Source organism: Lotus japonicus, chromosome 1, assembly GCF_012489685.1.
Source record: "Lotus japonicus ecotype B-129 chromosome 1, LjGifu_v1.2".
Taxonomy (NCBI): domain Eukaryota; kingdom Viridiplantae; phylum Streptophyta; class Magnoliopsida; order Fabales; family Fabaceae; genus Lotus; species Lotus japonicus.
In genome coordinates, this window is record NC_080041.1 from 8,748,244 (window position 1) to 8,774,588 (window position 26,345).

At 36.5% G+C, this 26,345-nt stretch overlaps 3 protein-coding genes and 1 pseudogene across 5 annotated transcripts; 2 read left to right on the forward strand and 2 right to left on the reverse strand.

Annotated features, from left to right (window-relative positions):
- The first annotated feature begins 2,606 nt into the window (after positions 1-2,606).
- LOC130733449 (uncharacterized) lies at positions 2,607-5,558 on the forward strand. The gene is made up of 5 exons (XM_057585621.1): positions 2,607-3,028; positions 3,127-3,251; positions 4,688-4,779; positions 5,096-5,182; positions 5,260-5,558. Exons 1-5 carry the CDS (start codon positions 2,667-2,669, stop codon positions 5,362-5,364), a joined length of 771 nt encoding a protein of 256 aa, XP_057441604.1. The 5' UTR covers positions 2,607-2,666; the 3' UTR covers positions 5,365-5,558.
- Positions 5,559-7,295: 1,737 nt separating this feature from the next.
- Positions 7,296-15,309, reverse strand: LOC130733447 (uncharacterized). Of its 3 annotated transcripts, XR_009017471.1 has the most exons (21): positions 15,060-15,305; positions 14,849-14,966; positions 14,434-14,621; positions 14,217-14,324; positions 13,468-13,532; positions 12,777-12,882; positions 12,353-12,436; positions 11,689-11,835; positions 11,483-11,611; positions 10,964-11,031; positions 10,810-10,843; positions 10,631-10,715; positions 10,132-10,199; positions 9,925-10,038; positions 9,809-9,844; positions 9,566-9,652; positions 9,048-9,139; positions 8,738-8,919; positions 8,450-8,584; positions 7,816-7,907; positions 7,296-7,687 (listed from the first exon to the last, which is right to left on the reverse strand). XR_009017471.1 is itself a non-coding variant. In XM_057585619.1 (18 exons), the coding sequence occupies exons 1-18, from the start codon at positions 15,186-15,188 to the stop codon at positions 8,823-8,825; spliced, it is 1,755 nt and encodes a 584-aa protein (XP_057441602.1). In that variant the 5' UTR covers positions 15,189-15,304; the 3' UTR covers positions 8,571-8,822. The 3 variants fall into 3 exon arrangements, 1 of the variants encoding a protein (XP_057441602.1); XM_057585619.1 differs by lacking the exons at positions 7,296-7,687; positions 7,816-7,907 and having other exon boundaries at positions 8,571-8,919; positions 15,060-15,304; XR_009017472.1 differs by lacking the exons at positions 7,296-7,687; positions 7,816-7,907; positions 8,450-8,584; ... (2 more) ...; positions 9,566-9,652; positions 10,631-10,715 and having other exon boundaries at positions 9,818-9,844; positions 15,060-15,309.
- Positions 15,310-16,880: 1,571 nt separating this feature from the next.
- LOC130733450 (uncharacterized) lies at positions 16,881-22,875 on the forward strand. The gene is made up of 2 exons (XM_057585622.1): positions 16,881-17,057; positions 22,186-22,875. Exon 2 carries the CDS (start codon positions 22,237-22,239, stop codon positions 22,669-22,671), a length of 435 nt encoding a protein of 144 aa, XP_057441605.1. The 5' UTR covers positions 16,881-17,057; positions 22,186-22,236; the 3' UTR covers positions 22,672-22,875.
- A 178-nt stretch (positions 22,876-23,053) lies between these two features.
- LOC130733448 (serine/threonine protein phosphatase 2A 59 kDa regulatory subunit B' gamma isoform-like) lies at positions 23,054-26,092 on the reverse strand (annotated as a pseudogene).
- Positions 26,093-26,345: the final 253 nt, after the last annotated feature.

Here is a 26,345-nt window from a genome sequence, read left to right on the forward strand (position 1 = left end):
AATAGTTTTACCATACATTTACTTGAGTTAATTTACAATCCTTAGTTTCAAAAAAGAAATTTACAATCCTTATTAATCATAGAATTTTAAACATATGTAATGATATATAATAGAAACAAATAATAGTGGCTAGGTGTTAAACCATAAACGATATGCTTAATTCATATTAGTGAATATATTGAGACAAACTCATCCAGACACCTGCAGAAAGTATAAAGATGCAAAAATAAACATATCCTGAGGTACTTTTTGTGAACAAATAGCGCACAAGATGTGTTGCTTTGTCATTTTCATACTCTCCAATATCCAAACACTCTTAAAACCTTTTTTATATAACTCATAAATAAATAAATAAATAAATAAAGAAGACAGGAAACCTCATACTAAAGCCTCAAAGAGAAGACAAGACGACCGAAGCGTCTGTCAAAACAAGCAAACTCATGCCCTCCAAAAAATGCTACATAATCTCAAAAGCATCATGCTTAGTCAAGAAATTCGCACACGCATTACCCTCTTAAAATATGGTGTAGCATCACACTCCAAAATCTTCTCAGCTCCTCTTTAATATCTCAAATGGCTTAATCCTCATATTAGTCCCTGTCTTTGAGTCGCCGTCTGAATCAGGTCCCTGACCGGAAAAAATTGTGGATTAAATCCCTCTCTTTAAAAAACGTTTGGAGTCAGTCCCTGCCGGAGCTTGGAGCTCCGGCGAGTGATGATGTAGCATGCTGACTGTGTAAATGAAGCTGACATGGCACCAAAAAAAAATTTAATAAAATTAATTTACACATATGATAATTAACATAATTAACCTAAAACTAACTATAAACCAAAAACTAATTAAACATTCTTAATTCCCCCTCCCCCCAACTAATCCTAATTCCCTAAACAATTACCCAAATTCCCAATTCATCTAACACTCAGAAATTAAAATTAGTGTTCATCTCCTTCATCTCCTCCATCTGTCCCGGCCTCCTTCTTCTTCCCCATTTCATCTTCTTCTCGTTGCTGAATCGACCTCCTCTTCCTCTCTCCTTCTTCTTCTCTGTTTCAAGCCTTCTCTTCTTCTAGTTCTCAAACCGCGTTCCTGTTCTCATTCTCCTACTTCTGAATCGCGCTCTTGTTATCTTCTCCTACAAACAATGAATTCTTCATCCGCTTCGCCCTCTCGTTCCAATTCTTCATCAGCTCCTACAAACATTTTGGCCTTCTCTGGCTGTGCATTTCATCATCAACACAAATATCAAAACAAAAAACCACAACCCCAATCAAATCCCAAACAAAAAACCCAGGAGAGTGAGACCCAGAAGGGGTGGTGGTGGCCAAGAAACTCAGAAGCAGTGGCGGTGGCCAAGCTGTTCTGGGGATTGGGCCAAGAAACAGGAAGAAGCTTGCTCCCAACAACAAAATCCCCAATCAAAAAGGTTATAGTGATCGGCACAGCGAGCACAACGTTCTTGTTCATGCTAGACCTTCTGCTACTTTCGCTGTTGGTTAATGTCTGAACGAACCACAGGCTGTGGTGAAGTGAAGCAAGTCGATGGCGTTTCTCAAAGCCCGACGATACTGTCCTCGCTCTGCCGCGTTCGTCGCTCCGCGACTCGCTCTCCGCCATTTCACCTCCACCGACGAGAGCTGGTCTTAAAGATCCTCCTCCAACAGCACAACCCCTTCGACACCGCTCCTTCTCAAAGATCCTCCTCCTCACCCAAACCCTGCTCCGCCTCAAGCACCACTCCAAGATCGCCTTCACTCTCTTCAACTACGCCAAATCCCTCCCCAACCCCCCTCTCTCCCGCTCCTCCTTCCACCTCCTCATCGACACCATGGCCAAGGTTCACCAATTCGACCTCGCATGGCAACTCATCACCGAATTGGAGAGATCTGTAACAACAAAATCCCCAACTTCTTCTACCTTTTCTGCTTCTGAATTAGGGATTTAGGTAACATCAGAAGTGAAGAAATCTTCAATTGTTGATAATCTCTCGGGAGATGGCAATTTCTTCTCCCTTTGCTGCTACTGCATCTGTTGCCTGCAATGAAGATGGAAGAACTAGATTAGGGATTGTGTTTGATTTAGGGTTAGGAATTAGGTTTTGGTGTTTCTGAATTAGGGATTTAGAATTGGGGTTAATTTGAGTTTTTAATTTAATTTGATTTTGTTAATTTAATTTAATTTAATTTTATGATGTGTAATTTTTTTTAATTTTTTTTAGTGCCATGTCAGCTTCATTTACACAGTCAGCACGCTACATCATCACTCGCCGGAGCTTGGAGCTCCGGCAGGGACGGGCTCCATACGTTTTTAAAAGAGAGGGATTTAATCCACAAATTTTTCCGGTCAGGGACCTGGTTCAGACGACAACTCAAAGACAGGGACTAATATGAGGATTAAGTCATCCCAAATTATAGAAGCATACAAATACGTCGCCACAGACACATAATGCACAAGCGTCACCGCATCTAACGAGTCCGATTCACAATTGACAAATAATATAAACATAAAAAATTATCTTGCATTAGGAAAGCTAAAATATAATAAAAAGAAAATAATTAATAGTAGATACTAGTAGATATAAATATGGGTAGCACAAGTTTATTTTGCATTCAAAGAAAGAAACAACATAACCGACACAGAGTAATCTGGTTGGAACAAGAACAACATCATGAGTTTTCTCGCGGGAAGATTAGCAGGCAAAGAAGCTGCTTATTTTTTCCAGGAATCCAAACAAGCTGTCGGGAAATTATCCCAAAAGAATCCTCATCCCAATCCCACCACCACCGCCGCCACCACCGTCGCCACCACCGTCGCCGATGCGGAGGCTGCCGCCGATGTGCTTCCTGAGGTTCTGAGGCACTCCCTTCCTTCCAAAGTGCTCAGAAACGACACCGCAACCTCTTCATCTTTCTTAGCTTCCAAATGGGTCCTTCCTTCTGACCCCAAAATCCAATCTTCCCTCTCCCCTGATGCTATCAACCCTCTCCGTTCTTACCTTTCACTTCCCCAGGTCACGTTTGGCCCCAAAAGGTGATTATTCCTTTCTCCTCAAATTAACTAATCATATGAGGTTTTAGCATTTGGGTTTCCATTTTTTTTTTAAGTTGATGATGGTTTGCTGGTTGCAGGTGGGAACTGCCTCAAGCAACAGGTACAGTTTCAGCTTCAACAGCTAATGACTTGCGTCAAGATAGGTATAGTGTTCAGGCTAACCCGGAGAAGTTAAAAGCTGCAGCTGAAGGGCTTGCTCATGGTACATTTTATTCTTTTCATTAACTTGCTCTTTTGGTAAATGCTCTCTTTTGCTGATTTGTGATTTTTGTAAGATGTGAATGCCAGAAGCATTTTTCAATATTTGTGGATTGAAAATAGGGGTGTGTGTGTCTGTGTGAGTGTGATATGTGGATGAATCTCTGATGCAACATCAGGAAAGAATTTGTTTTTTCTTGCCTAAGAATATGTTCATTGTTGTCAAAGTATTTACTTGGAAAATTTATGTATACTATATTTGGTACCCTCAATCTACACATCACATCTCTGTGGAAATATAGTGAAACTGTACTATCAGCTGATGGTTGGTAGAAAACTGAGGGTGTGGAGAGGTTCACCATCACTTATGGTCATTCTATGGTTACTTTACAGAATGTGTTAATCTCTGTTTAACCTTGATTAAATATGTTAAGCATGGGGCACTTCTACAGTTTTACTATGCAACTTGGTCTAGCCAGTTTGAGTGGATGTGGGAATATAAATGTTGAGGGTGTCACAGGGGAGTTTAGACAATTTATTGGGTTTGAAGAGCATATTAATGAGTGAGGGAAGTTGTGAAGCTTAGAGTTTCTCATTGATTACACGAGCTAAAGTTAAACCTTCATAGTTTCCTCGTAACAATAGAGAAACTTGTGGTTATGATTTCAAATTAGCAATATTTGGAAATTTAAGTCACTGTTGCTGTAGGCTGTTCAAGGCTTATTTTTGGATTTGTTGGACTTTACTTCAAGGGCAACCTATTAGCTTGAGATTTAGACTGAAATGTTTATGTTTTGAATAAATTGTGAATAAGGAAGAGGTAATTAAGGCATACATCATCTCCGGTTTAAAGAGAGAGGGGGGGGGGAGGGGGGGGGGGTAACATATTATTTGGGCAGAAGTTACCTTCTGTTATAAGTAGGGTTGAGTATCCAGTAATAGGGTTAGCAATAAATTCAAAACAGGCGTTCTTATCTCAGTCTTTGGACAAAGTATGAATTAGATTATGAAAAACAAAAGTGGGGCATGCTACTATGGGGTTGTTAACAGAACCCTGAGAGATGTGGAGAAACTTATAGGGATCATAGTCACTAATAGCATGCAATAGCACTTGCTACTCTCACTGTTGAAATTGCACTGTTTATATGTACAGCTTTGTGTATTTTAGTTTATACACACTATACCTATGAAGATACATGCATTGGTATCCTGCATTTTAGGATGCTGAGTCCAGGCAATAACCTCGCTTTCTTCTAATCAAATTACTACAACATCAAAATAGGCGGTTATTTTCATTAAGATATTGATTTATGGCTTTATCTGACTTTGTTGTGCTTAGCATTCCAATAATGTTGGGTAAAAAGGTGCCATCCGGCAACTGTTTTGATGATGGTACCCATAATTTCTAATGGAGTTTTTTTTTTCTTTTCAATTTTATAGTTGGAAAGGCATTTGCTGCTGCAACTGCAATTATATTTGGTAGTGCTGCACTGGTATTTGGTTTGGCGGCCTCTAAGTTAGAGTTGCATAATGTAAGTAATTTTAGGTATATGTTGACTCTAGAACTCTATTTAACAAGTTCTTTTGTACTATTCGCATGCGCTTTTTTTGGCTTTCGTAAGGAAGAAATTAATTAACTCACTTGAATGCCTACCTCGCAACTATTCCATTTTCTGTCATCATTATTCATGTTAAGTGCACATTTAGGACCATAAAACTTCTTCCCATAAAACAAAGCATTTTGTCGTTAATGGCTTTTCAATTCTATCAAAGAGACTATGATGTAGCCTTAAATTGCAAATTCCAGTTTCTTGACTTCTTGATCCTAATATTTTGTTGTTTTAACAGATCAGTGACCTGAAAACTAAGGGGAAAGACTTTGTTGAGCCACAGCTTGGAAATATCGAAAAGCAATTTATTCCCTTGAAAATATGGGTATTTTTTATATTGCATTTCTTTTTTACTTCTGAATATTTCAATTGACAGGCATAACTCAAAACTTTGGTTTGTAGGCTGAGAATATGTCAAGAAAATGGCATTTGGAAAGGGACGATGTTAAGCAGAAGACAGTAGTAAAGGAGCTATCTAAAATTTGGGGTCCTAAAACATCAGATTGATATTTAAACTTTTGTTTGTTTTCCTTTTCAATTTGCTTCAAAAATAGTGACTTAGGCGATTGGTAAATAATTTGGATGAAGTGTGTCCCTGGCTGTTATAGTGGTTGTAGATGTGAAAGCTTGCTGGAGAGTAAAAGTAGTGCAATCAATAATTAAGTTGATAGTAAATGGAACAATATTGTTGTTTTGGTTAATTCAACAATTACTTTGTTTTTGGGAGCAAAATAGATGATAGATATACTGGATGGTGATAGTAAATATAGCATTGTTGGGATTGTATGTATATATTCATGTATTTTTTGTATTGAATTAAAAGTTTGGGTGGGTTCAGCTCCGATCGCCACTATGGGTCAGAGCATGCCTCTTAAGACATATGGTCGCTACCGATCGTTCACCAACACAATCCTCACATCGGCAACCGGATTTAAACTCACAACCTTCTGAGCCGTCCATACCAATTGAGTGAACATGTGTTATGCAAATTATTAGGCTTAATTGCACTTTTGGTCCCTCAACTTTGACCTTCCTGCGAAAATCGTCCCCAAACTTCAAAATTAGCAAAAACCATCCTCAACGTTTACACTCTGTTGCAAAACTGGTCAGTCGTTACACTTCCGTCTAAAAACTAACGTTTTCTGGGTAAAAAATAATAAAATAAGAAAAAACTTCATCATCTTCATCTTCTTCATACCTTCAAACTCAGAATTCCAGAAAAAACAAAAAAAAAATTCATGATTCAAGAATCTCATTACAAACTAACAATTAATCAAGCATAAATTCTGAGGCACAAAAATCTAGCGGTGGAGAAGTTGGCAAACGATCTGGGTTTCTCTGAGCTTCAAAACCAGCATCAACCTTCCATAAATCAACCCCAAATGTTTATTTGAGCTTCAAAACCAACTCAAAACTTGATACGAGTTCCATTGTCGTTGCAAATCTGGGTTGGATTAAAGATGATGAGGTGAAGAAGAGTAATATTCTCCCATCAACAAACCCAGAAAAAAACCCATTTTCTCGCGCTCTGCTTCTCGCTTGTGCTGCTTCGGCGTGACGTGACGTAGCGAACCAGGTGTTGGGTTGTTGCAGCACATCTCACAGAGGATAGGGGTTCAGATCCTATCTTCGTGGTGGTGCAAGACCGCTTAAGCGTTCCTTCTTTGATCTTCGCCTTGTCGCTCACTGTGCCGCTCACCGTTTGATGTGTTGTTGGCCGGAACATGGTGACGGCAATGAATATAGCAAAGTGGATTAGTGTCGTTTCCTTTGAAGATGAAAAATTATTATCAGCAGTTGAATTTTTTTTCCTTTCTAATGTTTCTTAAAATTATTGTAGGCACTCTTGTGCTTTTTGGGTGAGGATGAAGAGATGATAAATAATTCATTTTTTTGAGTTTTTTTGTTGTTAGGGATGAGGATGATGAAAGACTATTGGAGATAATGATGAGTAAATTTCATATTCTGAGTTTTTGTTGTAAGATGATGAATAAAGATTAATTTTCTCCAACGCTCAGAGAAACCCAGATTCAATTCTTTTCCATAATAGAAAATGCAATATCAATATTTGTGCCTCAGAATTGTTAGTTTGTAATGAGATTCTTGAATCATGAATTTTTTTCTTTCTTTCTGGAATTATGGGTTTGAAGGTATGAAGAAGATGAATATGATGAAGTTTTTTAATATTTTATTATTTTTTACCCAGAAAACGTTAGTTGTTAGACGGAAGTGTGACGACAGACCAGTTTTGCAACAGGGTGTAAACGTTGAGGATGATTTTTGCTAATTTTGAAGTTCGGTGACGATTTTCGTAGGAAGGCCAAAGTTGGGGGACCAAAAGTGCAATTAAGCCAAATTATTATTTTTATCTAGTTAAACGGGATACAGACTTCCCCTTGTTTCCCAAAGTTAAGAGTAAAATATAAAATATCTTTTGGGCTGACTCACTAAAGAGAAGAATCTCAACTTGTTGTGGAAGACATGCATGTTATAATTACAAACCTGTAAATCCTTATATTGGTTAGTATTACAATTAGATGAAAATTGAAATGGAACATAAGCATCCCTAGACAAATTGAGGGCCAAGTAACAAACTTCGCTGAGATCTATAAGCATGTCTAATTTCCATGATTTTCATTTTATGTCACCTCACTTGATGTGAAAGTGGTAAATTTGAAGAGATACATCCTGTATCAGGTTGGTCTGAATCATATGTAAAAGTAGCCACTTATACTATAGCTTGTAATCAAGACCAGCACCATATTTCCAAGCCTCAAGATGCCGCTTCCACTGGAAACTAGTCTTGGATGGCAGTGTATTCAAAAATGGCCTAGCAATGAATGGAACATGTGAGGGCACATGAAGTAGATTATAAGGACTTCTTTATTGAACATTGTTGAATGGATAAAGAGAGTCATGAGTGGATTAAGAAGACTTTGAAAATGAAATGACTATTACCTCGCAATTGGATCAGCAAAGGTGGAAAGAAAGGTATAGTAACCAAGCATCAGAAAATGTCTGGACCAGTCAAGAAGTACAGGAACACCAACCTGGAACAAGATCAAATTCTAAATCCCCTATATTTGAAAAGCATGCTTCATGTAAAATTATAAAAATACTAATATACCCCTCATTAACCCACTCTCCCACGTTGAAAATAACCCCTTTCCCACGTTCTGCTATCTGCTACTTACCTGCTAAGTTTTTTTTGGCCTTTTTTTTGTTATTTAGTTGTTCGCTCTCATTATCTGTCTTGCTCTTCTATTTTATTTTTTTTACATTAATTCATCTAAATCTTGTTTATTAATATTGGAGTATAAACAACCATAAGAAATAAACACCTAATGGTAAAATTGGGATGGTTCTAAGTAAGAAAATAAGGGTGTCACTATTTCTACTCAAAAAAAGAAAAGATGAGTGAAGATATTTTTTTTGAAATAGAGCAATTAATAGTTAATAGTTTTATAGTAAGGGTAATATAGGAAAAATAATAATAATAACTTGTACCACTCCGTCCATAACCCAAACAATAGAGTGGTAATTTTCCTCCGCTCCATCATAAAATACCCAAACAATGGAATAAGAAATTTACTCCGTTCCATTCCACTCCATTCCGTTCCTTCGTGTTCCATTCCGCTCCGTTCCATTATGTTCCATCAATCCAAACATACCCTAAAGAGAAGAATCTCAACTTGTTGTGGAAGACATGCATGTTATAATTACAAACCTGTAAATCCTTATAATTGGTTAGTAATAGTATTACAATTAGATGAAAATTGAAATGGAACATAAGCATCCCTAGACAAATTGAGGGCCAAGTAACAAACTTCGCTGAGATCTATAAGCATGTCTAATTTCCATGATTTTCATTTTATGTCACCTCACTTGATGTGAAAGTGGTAAATTTGAAGAGAAACATCCTGTATCAGGTTGGTCTGAATCATATGTAAAAGTAGTCATTTATACTATAGCTTGTAATCAAGACCAGCTCCATATTTCCAAGCCTCAAGATGCCGCTTCCACTGGAAACTAGTCTTGGATGGCAGTGTATTTAAAAATGGCCTAGCAATGAATGGAACATGTGAGGGCACATGAAGTAGATTATAAGGACTTCTTTATTGAACATTGTTGAATGAATAAAGAGAGTAATGAGTGGATTAAGAAGACTTTAAAAATGAAATGACTATTACCTCGCAATTGGATCAGCAAAGGTGGAAAGAAAGGTATAGTAACCAAGCATCAGAAAATGTCTGGACCAGTCAAGAAGTACAGGAACACCAACCTGGAACAAGATCAAATTCTAAATCCCCTATATTTGAAAAGCATGCTTCACTAATGAGTTATGCCACTTAATTTATTATAGCTTTGCAATGTTGATCATATCTGAAAAACTGCTCAAAAGTTTACCTCAATTGCATTGACTGCCAATTAGGTACTACTACTAGAGATTTGTCTATATAATATATGAGTTATCTCAGTCTTAGTGAAAAAGAGATATAATACAGAACAAAATGTAATAATCAGCTGAAGATTGAACTTTGGAGACAACAGCCTTCATTCTTTTCTTTCATTCTTAATGCTATTTTTGACAAATAACTACAAATGCATTGAAAAAACAAGTGAAAACTTCTGATTTGAGGATTCATTGTGCATTCATGATATGAAGAAAAGAACCAAGAAGTGAACAACAGATAAACTCATGAAATACCTGTTTGAATATGGATGGGAGTATTTGAGGCTTTGTTAACATAACCAAGCCTAATGTCTTGGAAAGTGGCCCAAATTGTACAACATCCTTTAATGAATAATATAAGATAGCTCAGCATAGTTATTGTTCCAGGGTCAGAAATGAATATTGGTTCTCATCTCAAATAATTGAACCATTTGGGAAGAACATCTCAAACTCATAAACCAAAAAACATATCCATGGTTCCAGGATCTATGAAATCACCTGTAGAAATGGTCTAAGCACTGGATCCCCTAGCCTCTGCAAGAGTGAAAGATAGCATAGAAGCAACCATTTGAAAGAAGATAAAACTAATCTGAGTTGTGAGAGAGATAATCTACCTGCATACAGCTAAAATTGGCAAAAAGAAGCTCATTGATGAAATCTGGAGGAACATTGGACTGTTTCTTTGCAGACATTGCTCTTTGGAACAACCATGAAGCACTCAGGTTGGGCTGCATTATACAAAATTAAGGTCAGGGTACTCAAGTTCATGTGCAGTTTCTGAAATATACTAATTTAAACCTTTTAGAAAACAAGAAAAGTACCATGTATGGGTTCAGCAGAGACAAGTTGTATGAGTCAAGATAATCACCATTGATTGCTTCATATATGCCTTCATCATAGCAAAGTGGAAGGGATTAGATTATCGCAATGTTATTGCTCTGTTATCTCAATATTATAGCCGGTCCTAAGCTCGGGTAAAGGAGGAAGTTTGTTTTAGACTGGCAGCCAACGTAGTACTGACCGTATTGCTGACCTCACTACGTGAGATAAAACTACTGTTGTTGTTATCTGCCCTTTATGAGTTTCTTATTAGTTCTTCTTATAATAGCTTCCAAAATCATTTTGGTTTTATTTGTTGAATTAGGTTGTTCTAAATTTTTAATGTTGCTAAAGACAGAAGAAAAGGTAAAGAAAAACCATAGTTGGGAGTTCCACAAAAAGTAAGTAAAAGATAAATAGTTAACATTCAAAGATACAAAAAACAAGTCAATCCTGTCCAACAACAATGCAAAAGATTCCTTCATAGAAAGTTTGAAATACCAGCTGATATTCTCCCAAGATGTCTGGTCAAACTCCCAAAACCACCAAATGAAACAGGTGATTGTATGCCACTAGCATCACCAAACTACATAATAAAGCTTCATTGCTTTAATATTACTATAAGGATCATAGATGACTTAAATTTAGTTGAGGCTTTTGAAGTGTAAAGCAGAAGTTACCTGTAAAACTCTACTAAAAGCAGCTGGCAGAGGGCTGTTAAATGCTCCATATCATCAAACATTTTATGGTGTCACAGTAAAAGAAATGATAATAAGCTAATTAAGAAGATATGAAATAAAATTGGTAGGTATATCATATGATACATATTAGTACCTCTCACGATATGTCGGAAAGATGCCATAGATAACTCTCAGTATCTCTAAATTGTCAAGAGAAACACCCTATCACATAAAAATTGCAAATTGACATCACCAAGTAGGGAGCAACAGAGCTGAACACAGGAGAACAGAGGGAAGCATCATATCAAGTCTATGTTAGGTAGCCTATGTCGCTATAAACTAGAAAAAAGAACAGTTGAAGAATGTAAAGTACTAACTTTATGGTTAAGCATAATCACTAAGAAACTGATTTCTCAAGTACTCCTTACAAGAGATAAAAGGCAAGGACAACACACAATACATAACTAAATGTATCAGTCAAGCTTCTAGTTTGCTTGTTAAAAACAGATTGGAAGAGAAAAAAATACCTCATCTTGTAGTTATCTTTTCATAGAAAAAGAAGATTCTTTAAAGAGAAAAGCAGAGAAGTCCAAACAAGAGGAGGACAAGATGTCCTCTAAAATGGAAAAGTTCAAGAGACATAAGAGAACATAAGGGAGAAAAGGAAACTAACCTGATATTCTGGCATTAGATCCCAGTATGCCTCCAATAATTCTTCCAACTTTGGGGATCCTGGCTGAGCTTCTACATAAGTGAACATATAAGTAGTACGATCCAAGGGACCCGAGGCTGCTGGAAATGCCTATGAATATTTCAGTGAAAGTTCTTAGAAATGAAACATGGAGATATTATAATTCAATTGATATAGTAAAAACTTACCTCCCAAAAATATTGAGCCTGTGAATCTCCGACTTTCTTTACTGATGAGCTGCTGAATATGACATCACTAGTGGAATTACTTTCAAAACCACGTGCACAGGTTCCAACAACAAGGCAAACACCATCAGGCTTCCTCCCACGCCTTATCTGCAAAATCATTGAACATGACACTGGAACGATGCTTCAGAAAAAAGGTTTTAATATTCACTAGTCTTATGTATCAAATTAGCATACATGCTCTAATGAATCCTTTTTTCTTCAAGAGAGTTGTCAATCTCATTCTAGTTAGTGTTGATTCGATCAACAACACTGAATGAAAGGGATCATTATTGGCCTATCATCTCAGCCTTGTAATCATTTAGGAACTTTGTTGGCTACTTATTAAACAAATGCTGCATAGTGGCATGCATGTAAAATGATGGTAAAAGGTAAACCTACATACACAAGTGAATGTGTCCTGCATACAACAGAAAATTTGCCCGATTTTCGCTCAACGACAATTCATGTGCAATGTGAACACCCTCACAAAGATAAACGAAGGAGCGCATGCAAATGGAAACGTGTGCCTATATTTCATGAAACATGTAAAAACACCCTTGTGAAAACATGATGAAAATCAAACAATCTGTTTGGATGCAACAATGAGTAAAAATATTTTCCTGACCTGTTTTACAATAGGGGAGAAGTTCCCCATTGCATCAATTATAAGACGAGACGACAAGATTTTGTCGCCAGAAAGTTTCAGAACCTGAAAGAATAAAATAATACATGTGTTCATGTTTCTTTAACACCAAATAAAATAAACATTATCATTCTCCTGTCCCAAAAATCAAATTGTGATTCAAGATTTTCATTTAAATGCTAAGTGCATATATTCCTTGTTTCCATGCTGCTTCATCATTGAGTCCTCAGTTAGGCGATATTTATAAATTTGAACATATATAGAGAAATACAATACATAAAACATCTGCATAGGCTGCATAGCCTATAACTATGTCCAATTATGATAATTCACCAATGAGATGATTTTACAAAATAACCCTAAAGATTTCACTGGATAACTAGTTCTATCAGTTAAGTAAACTCACAGCAGCATCCTCATATATATTAATGCACGAGACGCTGCAACCCTCAAAAATGACTCCGCCAAGAGAAATAAATCGTTCCTTTACAATCTCTATGATCTTTACAGGTCTGCAATAGGGAAAAAATTTACTATGATCTTTAACAGAATACAGGATTTTAAACTCAAATTACTTTATTGTGAACTGCAAGCATATATTAAAAAGAAAATGCACGTTTCTGATAGCTAAGCCCTGATAGCAATTCAAAATTGTTTTTGTGCAACACTAGTAAAACTAGCCATATAAGGATTTCAACTTCAATAGTAATGAACTCAAGGAAGCATTTGTAGAAAATTTTCAATCTTTTTTTTTCCGCATCTTCTAGCACATTTCATACTAATTATAAATCCAGTCTGCTAAATAACCTACTAAATATGTGTTTGGATTAGCTTATTATCTTTATAAAATTGCTTATAGTCGAAATATTACTTAGAGCTTTTGAAGAAATACAAGTGAATTTTCTCCAAAGATTAAATAATCCAAACATACTCTAAAGTCTAAAGCAACTAGAACTGCAAACTGTTCAGTTCCAAGGAAGACAGAATACAAAGAAAATTATCAACCAAATAAGAACATACATAAATTATTCACTCATAACTGTATAGAAGATAATAATTACTGGTATATAGAACTAGTTTATGGGAAGAAGACTGACGAAACACCAAGATGAAGAATATTGTTGACCCAGATATCCCCTTTGCTTTCGAATCCACATCTATTCTGCATGGTTCATTAAATCACCTAGATCAAGTTAGTTGAAAGAAGAATAAAAGAAGAGTAAGTAGTATAAATCCTGAAGAGGTTACAAAAGAAGAGTTGGCATGAAGGCAATATATAAGTCATAGCACATTCGTAACATAGCTTTATGCTCAAAGGAGAAACTGTTGGGGACTAAATGCTCTTTGTGGAACAAAAAATATTCCAGAAGGGTTTGGAAATTACTTTGAAATACTAAATTTAGAACCCGTTTGTTTAGGGACTTTTTTCCGTATCAGTTAAAAATAAGTAGGTTAACATGTATCATAATTTGTGTCATTCTATTTGTAAATTTTCCCGTTAAGTCAAAGTGGGATTTCAAACTTCAAAATGTGTGTTTAAAAAAAGTATGTTCATAGGTATTTTTCTGCTAAGTAAACGTGTGTTAAGTGTTAAAATTTCTGGTACTTTTTGATAATAAGTCTTACTATTCAGATAATGTGATCTCCAATGGACCAATATGCTGTGGTCTTTGAATTCTGTCATTTGTAACAAACAATTCCTCCTTATTATCAATCTCTTAGTGCCTTTGGGTATGTTATGTATATCCAATGTAGCTTCAAGATAATAGTGAGGGAGTGATACCTAATTGAGATGATTCTTGCTACATAGAGATTGGCAACAAAACTAAAGAAGTTCAGGAATTACAGGATTGAAATTTATTGATGTGGCTCTTTCAATGTCATCTTCTTCCAGGACTCCAACTTCTACAAGTTCCAAAAGCTCCTTTCTTGATATATTCCAATCTTGCTCTCTCTAATCATCCGAACAACAAAAACAACTCAAAACTCAATTTGATCCTTTCAATCAATTTGTTGGATCTTATCTACCTAGGATTGATGTCTTATAGTGCAGCTAAAATTACCCCTTTTAATACATTCCTTTCCACTATGGCAACTCTGAGACCTCTGGCACACAATGCTGTGGCAATGAAGATTCCCAGAGTGCCGCCACACACTAACACATCATATGAGCCTTCTACTTTGTTAGCAAGATCGGATGAGCGAAACAAGCTTGGTATGGAAGAGACAACTTGCTGAGGTTCTTGCACAACTGCAATATACATAAAAGATAAAAAAACAAAAAACCAAAAAAACAAGTAAGGCTATCTTGTCTCATTTTCAAATGAGTTTAATATTGTGTTTGGATTCACGGTGGCGGCGCACAATCCAAAGCATGGTAACTCCGGAAGCTGTACTTTGTAACTTCTTCCTGGAAGTGATTATGGACTTCTCACCGCAAAACCAAACACGCTGTAAGAATCATTAAATGACATGAACCTTCTTGAGCTGAGCACAAGCTTGACCATAACTGGTCCAATCTTTTCAAAGCTTCATATGAGTATGCTCCACCAGCACCACCAACTTCTCCACTCACTGAAACACTCTCCATTATCCTCTAGAAACAAAAAACAAAAAAACAATCTTTATCTAGACTTGATTATTACAAAGAAAGTGGCATCACATATATCAGCAATTGAAGAATTGGTACCTGGGTTCTTGAGGGAACAGCTTGTGGTCTCAAAAGGAGGGTTCTCCTGCTGCATTTCTTCAGTGGGAATGGAGTCCCCACAGTGAGATGAGATACTCCATTGAAGGGTTGAAGCTGAAGCAATAACATAATAAAAGAAACTCAACAAATTCAAGCTAAACAAGAAGGAAATCAAAGTAAAGCAACTCCTTTTTTTTCACTCTTCCCCTGCTTCTCCTGTGTTTTGTTTATCAATAATCATAAAATAGAAAGAAAAAAAAACAAGGTAACAAATCTGAGAACCACAAGGGAACACGTTTAACCACTAAAACTGTATTTTTGTCTTTTCCCTTGCTATAGCTATAGTTATCTTTCCTAAAATAAATCAAAAAGTGTAGTTTGATGTTTAGCTCACTTCGTCTCTTAACTATAATTGAAGATCTGATACTCACTTATGGAAATGTAGCGCATATTATGATCAATCTTTTACAGCTTAATACAAGTACCCGCGGCAAATTGATAAGTTACGACTGTCGACGGTAAATAGCTATGTAAAAAAAAGAAAACACTCAAAACAGAGAGAGAGAGAGAGAGAGAGATCAGGGTAAAGTGGGGATGCGGTAAGAAAGGAGAGTAAAAGTAAAACAGTGAAAGACACAGATATATATAAAGGTTTCAACTTTTTGGGATAAACCTCACTACCCAGAGAGGGTTTATCGTTTAGCTGTAGGAACGAAGCCAAACCCTCACTCCATCTTCAAATCTTCACGTCTGCATTTGTTTTGAACAGGTAAAGTTTCAAACTTTAATCATTTGTTTCTTATTTTTTCTGTAAGTCTTGGTGGGTTGTTCATGTCAAGTCAGAAAATCGGAGCTTATCATGTAAAATATGAGAGTCAAGCATTCACCAATTGGGTCTTTGTGACAAACCCTAATTAGATAAGTAGTGTTATCTTGTAAATTGATTTAGGGTGCCTTGGGTTCTGAAGTTTTGTTACTGTGATATACTTCCTTTTTCTGGGTGGATGAGGATGACAATGATTAGTATTTGGAACAACTGGAAGTGAAAGATTGGTGATTTTTATGTTTACTTCCTATTTTTTTATGGTCCTTTTCATTGTTTTAGGGTTGCAAAAGTGGTAGGTAGGCACTATGTTAGACTCACCCTTTCCTTGAATGAACCCCTTCTTTATTCATGTCATACCTTCCATAATGATTGTTGAGATTGACTAGAGATATAGCTAAATAAGTGTCTAAAAATGGTAGAGCAACTCTCACCTGTAAGCTAGCTTTTGGGATAGAGTTAGGATTTAGGCCTAACTCAAATTTTAAGATGCTGACAAAGCTTATCATAGATCCATTTATTGGAAAGTCATTGGCATGAGTGGGTGTGTTGAGAGTTCTCACATTGACTAGAAATATTGCCAAATAAGTGTTTATAAATGGTAGAGGAACTCTCACCTCTAAGCTAACTTTCGGGGTAGAGTTAGGTTTAACTCAAATTCTAAAAATTATAGTAGTATGCTGGGAAGCACGGACACTTTAAAACAGAGGCGTGTCCGCGTGTCCGACACGCAGACGACACAGACACGCCACCGACACGTGACCGACACGTGTCGGACACGTCTGAGGCGTGTCTGAATAAAAAAACATTATTTCTTGGCTCGGACACGGCTTGGACACGGCGTGGACACGACTTGTATATTGAGCCGACACACCTTTGTGGCTGGACACACATATGGGACACTTTGTACCATTTTTTTATTATTTTCTGACTTAAAAAAAAGATAAATTAAAAATAAACAACCTTATCTAATTAAACATCAAACAAAGGTAATAAAAAACAATGATTCAGTGGGCTCATAACGCACAAACACGACTCTTCTCCTCTCCTCTTCTCTTGCGTGTTTCATCTCCTTCCTCCGCCAGCGGCGGCGCTCCTCCTTCTCCACCAGCGGTGACGTGTCCTCCTACCTCTTGGTCTTCTCTCTTGCTTCCCTTCTCTGTTACTTGAAATAGGTAAGACCTTTATTTTGTTTTCACTCTGATTTTGCTTGATAGGGAGAGTGAGCATGGTTAGATTATTTGTGTTTATGAGTATTGGATATTGATATTCTGGTTTTTGCTTCCTTCTTTGATGTACTGTGAAGGCTTTCTTCCCTTGCTTTTATTGGTTCTTTGTTTTTCCTGTTTGTAATAGGGTTTGCACCCCTTAAGTGCAATTCATTTATTCAATCTCATTTTACTGCACATCATTGTACTTCAGAATTGTAAGATCAATCTGATTAGGTATCAATAGTGTTAATTACAAATATACAGATATACTATCCTAAATTAGTTTCTTAAGGTTGTGTTTGGATGGAGGAATGTAGAAATCCAAGGGATTTTAAATGTTAGGGAATTCAATTGATTCAATTGAATTTCCTTGATTTTCAAATTCCCTTGTTTGGATAAGGTGATGAAATTCCATCAATTTTAAAATTCTTTGTTTGGGTAATGCTAGGGAATTCAATTGAATCAATTGAATTTCCTTTATCTTATTTTTTTAATCTAATTAATATTATTTGAATAATTATAATAAAATAAACTTAACTTAAAATCATCCCATAATTTTATAATCGGCCCAAACCCCCTGAATTGACTCAAAAATCTGAAATTAGTTGGATCACAACAGTGGCATAATGAAAAGTTGGAAACACTGTGTTTTTAACAAGTGCGAACATCAATCCAAACAAACATTCATAGAGATATCACATTTTCTATTATTTAAATTTCAAACTGTGTTTATAACAAGTGCTAACATCAATCCAAATGAAAAATAAATAAAACAAAGTCTCAACAGTGGCATAATGAAAAGTTGGAAACACTACAAATGAGTCCATAAACTATAGCAAATCACGAATCAGTGCATAAAAGCTAAGATGTAATCTTTCTTTCTCTCCATGGGAAGAGCTTTCAAAATCAGCAAGTGCACGGTCCATCTCCAAGTTCCAAGTAAAGTAAGCTCTGCTATCATCTTTCTTATCCTCGTTACTAGCTTCCGCCATTTTCCTTTTTCCCCTCATCTCTCCTTCAAACATAAACAAACATTAGACAATTACTAATAACCAGAAGAATTTTGAAATACATCCACAGAACTGAACAAAGATAATAGCAGCAAAATGAGCTTCTATGATTGAATACATCATGTGCAGAAATCATAAGTGATTATGATCCTGATTGCTGTTACAGTTTATGGTAGGTTATTGTCTATTTGGAAATCAATACTGCATGTCATGTGCCCACATCTAGGATAGACTTGATACCCTATTCGAATTCGGGCTAGACCTAACTTATCCCCAAAGACCAAAAGCTAAGGTCAAGGTGAGGATTGCTCTACCATATATAATGACTTATTAAGCGATATCACTAGTCAATGTGAAAAATAAAAGTCTGAATCATATTACACCCTTTAACTAGAAAGATCAGCAATTCAGCATTACTCATACAACAAAGAGCTAATGAAAAAACAGAAGACAAAAACAGTAAGTAAACAAAATAGGAAATGCTATACAACCTGCTCTGCAGCCCGACCAACAAGGGTCATACAAGTCATATTGAAAAGCTGCTCCTTTGTCATGAGAAGGTTCTCACTCGGAACATACTGCGCAAATCCAAGAGCAGCTGTTCCACGAGGAACAATAGTTACTTTCAACAAGGGTTCAGAATGTTCCAAGAACCAACCTGCAACAGCATGGCCTGACTCATGGTAAGCGATAGTACGCCTTTCCAGCTTGCTTATTACCTTGATATGAAACAGGGTATTAGATAAACTTTAACCAGTAACTGAAAAAAGCAAAGTGAGAGCTCCAAACTCAGTTCAATACTTTCAATTCATTGCAGCCTATAGTCTTCATATATCATGAAGTCTTAAATTGCAACAACAGCCAAAGAACAACTATTTCTGCAGATTAGATACACAGATAGAGTAGAAGATTTGGGGTATAATGGACAGTCTACTCAGGAACATTATCATTCTCCATGGTACGTGTTAGATACCCAAACTCACAATCACAGTAAACAGAGTAATAACTGGGAAATGAACTGTTGATGATTGCTTATTTATGAAAATGGAAAGATTACAGAAGGGAATGGTTCCCAGATTTCTGCCCAGAGCTAAGCTCCTATAGGAAGCTAATGCTTCCTACTCATATCTCTATCACACAAAATATCTCGATACCTCTCAACCTCTCTCTAGTCTTCCTTATATTCAGGGAAGTATTACAATCATTCTCTCTCACTATTCTGTTAGTCCGTTACCTAAGATTCCTTTCTTTACCTCTTCTAGAATATACCTTCCATACTCTAGGACCCGCTCTCTCATGTTGGGCCAAACTCTCTTGTGGGCTCTTCACTTCTTCAGTCCTAACAGTACGTAACCAAATATCATGTGGAACAATATTTATTAAAATAAATGAACAATATTATCTGCTAAAGCTTCATTTTTCTCACAATGATGATGAAAGGAAAGTAATATGGAAAAAATGAAGGCTACAACTATGCCTATAGTGTACAGATCTTTTATAAACTTAAATACTAAGCCCTACCCTGCCTATTTCCTATAGGCTAGATCTTTCTAAATATGAATATAAAAACTAAAAATGGCATACCTTGTTCTTCTTCTCCAAACCACCAATAATCCTATCAATAGCTGCCTCAAAATGGTCCATTGTGACTTGTGTTTTGTCACCTCTTGCAGCAATCAGAGCAGCTTCATTGCAAACATTAGCAATGTCGGCTCCAGCAAATCCTGGAGTAAGGGCTGCAAGTCCATTTTTCGCCTTTACTTTTAAATCCTGAAATAAACATATATGTGTTTGGTTTTATGATGAAATGTTCTAAAATAAATTCAGACTATAAGCTGCAAGTCTTATCTCTGTGCAGATTATAAAACTAAACTTGGACATAGTAGCAGAGTTGATGGACCCCTTTTCCAACTAAACTTAATCTATTCCGGAATAACCACAGCAATGAAAATGTAATAAAATCTCCTTTACTCCATAAATTCTTTTTGCTGATAAATTAATTCATCTTTTAATACTACCTAGTTATTATAGCAAGACAATATAGCAGCAGCAATGAACGTCTGAAGTGTAGTGAAAAGTTCTTTCTATCCTAATATGTCCATGGTTGTTTTGAAATAAAACTCACTACAAATATTAAAATCACAGGCTTGACTATAAGATGAAATGAATAACTTTACCTTCTTCTTTCTGCACTTCTTGGCAGAAGCAGAGTTGCTAGTGTATCCACTTATAGCAGTAGCCTGAAATATTTTTCCGATCATCAAGGATTAGCAAAAAACAGTGACAATAAACACAAATCACTGTCATGACAACTTGAATAATGCTTGAGGAATGCAATGCACCTTATTATATATAACACACATCATGCTATTGCTACTTGCTATAAAAATACTCTTTATTCATCAAACTCCTTCTCTGCATAATGGGTTTTTGTCCCTTTGTTTCTCCCCAAAACCATCCTAATCTAGAAATACACCTACAAAAGCATACCATCACCATGGAAGGACCAAAGAAATTCCAAAAGGGTGGTTGGAAATCAAGGTGGGTCAAGGCCAAGAGCAACAGAGGATTAAAGTACCTTTGATTTACACAAGAATTGAGGCCTAGTCAATTTTCAGATTCAGTTTGAGCAATTCTTATGTAACTCTAATTATTGTTTTGGTAAAAAAATAGAAACTATTGCCTTCCTCACCTATGTTCATCTGCTTCTGAACCAGGCACAAAATGGAGAAAAAAAACATCACAAACCCAATACTAGCATCAACGAACAAAACTCAAGACAAGAACAAAACAGATATTTTCAACTCCAAAAACAAAATCAAATTCGAAAAAACAACAACAACCACAACAACAATACTGCAAAATTTGTGAAAGAATCAAGAGATTTTACCTGAATCAAGAGGGAAGAAAGAGCCACTCCATGAATCGGGAGAGCAAGAACGAGAGAGCGAGATTGCAGAGAGAGTGAGATCGGGATTTGCAGAGAGAGTGAGATCGGGAGAGCGAGAACGAGAGAACGAGATCGCGAGAGGGTGAGATCGGGAGCGAGGGTGAGATCGAAAGAGCGAAATTGCAGAGAGAGTGAGATTGGGAGCGAGAACGAGAGTGAGAGACACGAGCAGTGAGGGATTTTCCAATTACTTCCTATTTTGAGGGTATTCTGATTACCCGATAATCCCTCAATTAAATTACCTCTTTTAATTACCAGTATTTTCAGAATTCCACAAATAAATATCCAAACAAGGTATTTCAATTTAAGGGATTTAAAATACCCTCTAGAATTACATTCCCCCCAAAAATCACCCCATCCAAACACAACCTAAGGTTTCTCCTAATCGATTATATTATATGTACATATACACTACCATAAATATGTAAGACTTTCTGAAATTTTTGATTACCATACAGTCAGACTAATGATTGAATGATGTTTTAGTTCAAACTCTCCTAATCTTTGGTAAAATGTAGCCTGATATTGATAAATAGTACAATTTTCAAGCTTCTTTTGCTTCTATTAAGAAGCATTGTTACTGACTTAATTGTGTGTGTTATTGTATTGAATTGATCAACATATTATAGTACAATGTTCTCTTAATTTTGTGAACATATTATCATGTTTTTTTAATATATATATATATATATATATATATATATATATATATATATATAAGCCGTGTCCCCGTATCCTATTTTTTAGAGTTTAGCCGTGTCGGCGTTCCCGCCCTGTCCGTGTCCCGTGTCCGTGTCCGAGTCCGTGCTTCATAGGTAGTATGTCAGTATGTGTTATTGCCTTATTGGCTTCTTAAAATTACAATAAAGTTGGATACGTTGACAATCCAGCAAACAAACTTACATAGGGTAGGAGAGAGACTGAGCAGCTTCACTGCACTTTTGCACTACAGAATGTACAGAAGGTTATGTCATAGTGAGTTTTTTTGTGGGTATATGGCAGTTAAAAAGTAACAGGGATTACTCATTGGAATTGAGGAGGCAATTCAAATGTGTTGATTCCTTTTAGAACTTTTATTCAATGCTCATCATTAAAGTTGGAGGTCTTTGAATTTCTTAAAATTTTCTTGCAGATTTCTGCTGTTTAGCAAGTGAAGCACATTGAGTGTGAACTGTGAACAAGCATGGCAAGCTTGATCACTGCATCAGCCTTCACCTATTCTCCTGTCAATGGTTCAAGGGGTTTCAGAAAGTCAGGTAACTCTTCTAGAGGAGGAGGGTGTTGCATAAAAGCAATGAAGTTGGAGAAATCCTTGGAGGAATTGTACAATGTGAAGGTGGAAAGAAAAGTTTCTCCTGAAAGACTAGCGCAGCTTGGAATTTCAAAATGGTCAGCGTGGAAGACTGGAAAATGCAAGTTGGCTTGGGACTGGCAGGTAGACCAACTGGTGTACGTAGAAGAAGGTGAAGTGAGAGTTGTGCCTGAAGGGAGCAAGCGATTCATGCAATTTGTGGCGGGAGACCTAGTCCGGTACCCAAAGTGGTTTGAGGCCGACCTCTGGTTCAATGGTCCATATCAAGAACGCTATAGTTTCCGAGCATATGGTGACGACTATTGATGATGATGCATGATGGTCATGAAATGTGTGCATCTTATTTGGTTGTTTAAAGCTATGTAATAGATTTTGACCACACAAAAAAAGCTATGTAATAGTTGAGTTTCAGAGTTTCCAGTTCTATATGTATTCTACCAATATATTTGATGAGTACTTATGATCGTTTGCTGTCATTTAAAAGAAAATCCTGAATGCTGTTTGGTTTTCCATGTTTTTGTCTCTATGCAAGGCAAGACTTGCCAATGAGTTCAGCTACACCAACTTTTAAGTAATAAATAAGAAAAGGTCCAATGAAAAGCACCAAATTCTGAACATGTCATGGCCCCTCTACAAAAATGGATCCACTATGACAAACAGTTCAGCTAACAAAGGGACAACTAGCAACTGATAGAGAAAAGAGTATGTATAAACATGTCTTGAGACCTTTACCTGTAGAGGCTTAAAAGTAACAGAAATTACAAATGTTACAAATTACAGAAAGGTAGGTTGCTTTTCTATCACTGCATAATCTCAATGGCTAGAAAGCCTGGAATTATAAACAAGTATTGCCAGTTATAAACAAGTCCATTATGGTATATATATGCCCCATGGCTCTCAAGACCACAAAGGATGGAGCAAGATCTTGCAATTTCTGCCAAAACCACCATCTAATTTCTTAGTGGAGTAAAGCATGTTAGACTTCAACGCAATCCATTCACCTTAGTTCCTCATCATGGGGTCAGAACTTGCAATTTGGATCTTCCATGGCTCTTAGCTACTAGCAGCTGCTAGTTGATTTGCACTGGTACCCACTGTAACAGATGAGACAAACCTCACAAGGGCTGCCTCATTGCCTAAAGCTTTAGCTTCCGCAACACTTTCCAAATGTTTCCATATGGATTCTCGCTTCTCCTGCTCCTCCCTACCCTTGGTTTCATCTTCTTGGAATCTCATCAAGCATTCATCAAATAGTGTCTGATCAGCATCATAGAATATTTTCCTCACATTCAGCGTCAACCTCTGAATAGCTTGATTCCAATGGCCACTTACATTTCTCTCCAAAGCAGGGAAGATTATAGGCAGAATCACTTTTCTGTTTCGTAAGATCAAATTTCGAATATGATCATTGTTCCACAGAAACAGCGCCCGTTCAGCTACCTGCCAATAGAACCAAGTCAGCATCAAATTTAGTTCACAAAATCCCAGGTAAATTCTAATTGATCATTGCTTCCATAGTTACACTTCCATTGCTTCTTTGAATCTTTGAGCACTGATTCTTGAGAATAAAAACTTGTACTTAAGTATTGCATCACAATGCAACTCATAACACAACACAAAATCCTACAAATTCTATAATTGTCCCAAGTACAAGTTATATTGTAAAAAAGCCAACCATATATATTGTGGGGAACACAAGTTCAACTTTCAAGCAAAATTGAAGTATGATTCACATGAATCAAGATCAGATATCATAGAGATCTGAACTATTATATTTATATTATAGAGAGGCATAAATTAATAAGATACTCTCCGAGGTGATCATGAGATACAAAAAGGATAGTCACACATGTTTAGGTAAAAAGATAAAAATGCCAATGTGAACATACTACTGTTTGGTTTTCACGTATCAATACAACTCGTCATCAAAAATCTGAAAACAACAGTATTTACCCAGTTCAAACAAGCCTTTCACAGGTTATGAACTTGATATCATATAACTTCTAAACAAATGAGAGGATAAATTCAAGGTTGAACAGACCAACAAATTTGTCCACAACATAATCATGAACCAAAAACATCTAGAAAGAGAGAGCAAATGAAATAGTGTTCTTAAAACTGACTAACATCCAAATATCAGAGAATGAAAAGAATCTAAAAGTAAAAAGAAGCAGAGATGACTGGTCACTGATGTTGGCAAATGCTAATTAAATGAATGTAGACATCATGTAAAAAAAATTATGTGGGGGAACTTTGTAAGCACCTGAAAGTGTAAGCTGTTCAGGCATCTTCTAATTTGACGAAATAATGGGATCATGCATCGCTGAAATTCCGCTGCTTGAGTTGCCTCTAAAACTTCCTCCAACTCACCAAGGAACATAACCTGCTTTGCACTATTAGTTATTGGCCAATATTTCAAAAGGCCTCTTACCACAGTGTCAGCCAGCTTGACATCTTTCTCAAGAAACTGAGCAATGCAAAAAGCAAGTTGCTGGTGATAAAAAGGAACACACTTCGGCTTGTGAAGGGGGACCAGTGCGCGGGCAAGGAACAGCTTATGCTCTTCCTTTAAAGGCAAAGCAAATCCATTAATTATGCTGCCTAATATCTCTAGCAACTCTACAATCCCACTGTGTTTCTGTGTCTCAAATATGAAACTGTAAAAGATATTGTTGATCGCTTTTCGAATGAACGGCCGATGCACCATGAACTTCCCGTAAATTCGGTGGAGAATCTTCTTCAGGTAATCCCTCTCTCTGGGGTCCTCTGACTCAAAAAGGTCAAGCAGCCTCAACACAAATGAATGATCAATGTATTTTTTAGCAAGCTTACCATCTACCTCTGGTGAAGCCACAACTCTAAAGAGAAACTCATACACAAACTGCAGATGAGGCCACGCAGGCTCCATAACAGGTTCCTTTTCCTCAGGCTCACCAATTTCCACAAACTCGCCATCACGATTGGAAGACGGCAGAGCACGAAACAAATTCACCGCCACCATCTTAGTCATCTCCTGCAATGCTAACTCATTGAACTTCGAATTCACGGACGAAACATAATCAATAAGCTCGAGTAAAGTCTGCCGCTTGATGTCCTTCTTCTTGAGATTCTTGGAAGGATCATTGAAATCAAACAGAACACAACACATGTTCAACTTCCTAATAAAAAGATTATGCTTTTCTGAGATGGGAACATTCCTAAAACTTGGCAAAGCCTCATAAACTGCTGAAGCCATTGCAGAAGCTGATTTCTTAGCTTGATTGGTTTTGTGTAACACAATTACTTTCATTCCCAGAACAAAAACCCAAATAAACCACAATCTGAAGATTTTGAAGAAACTGAATTGGATTGGTTTCAAGGGGGTAATGGAATTGAAGCCTTAAGATGAGTTCAGTGATAAAACACCATTGATAAATCACATTTTTATCATATACAGAACGCCCCAGAAACCAGAACAAGAAAAAAACAACATGGGTATTCAAGAAATGAATCAAAGTTTCAACCTTTGACTAATAACATTATCGAAATCAAAGAGTGAAACATTTGAGAAGTTAAGGTTTAAGCATGCCCAGAAACCTTAATCAGAACAAAAAAAAATCTGAGTGAAAATCAGAGTGACAGACAGCATGAAGAAGTGAAGAGCACTTACAGTGAGAGAGTAAGGTGGAGAAGAAGATCCCACTCAAGTGAGAGAAAATGCAAGAAAATCAGAGAGTAATGTAGAGTGATATTATTTTGTTAATTTTATAGATGAGTTGAAGTTTATGAGTATATTGATATGATTTTAATGGATATCTAGCGACACTTCGATTGTAAACAATTTTACACCGATAATCAATTAATTTCATTTTAAATTTTGATTAAAATAAAAATATATTTTAAATTAATTGTTTCTCCTATAAAACTAAAAGCTTAATTGTTCACTTAGTTTAAGATTGTGATCTTGGTCTCCATAATTTTTATCAAGCTAATCAAGTTCA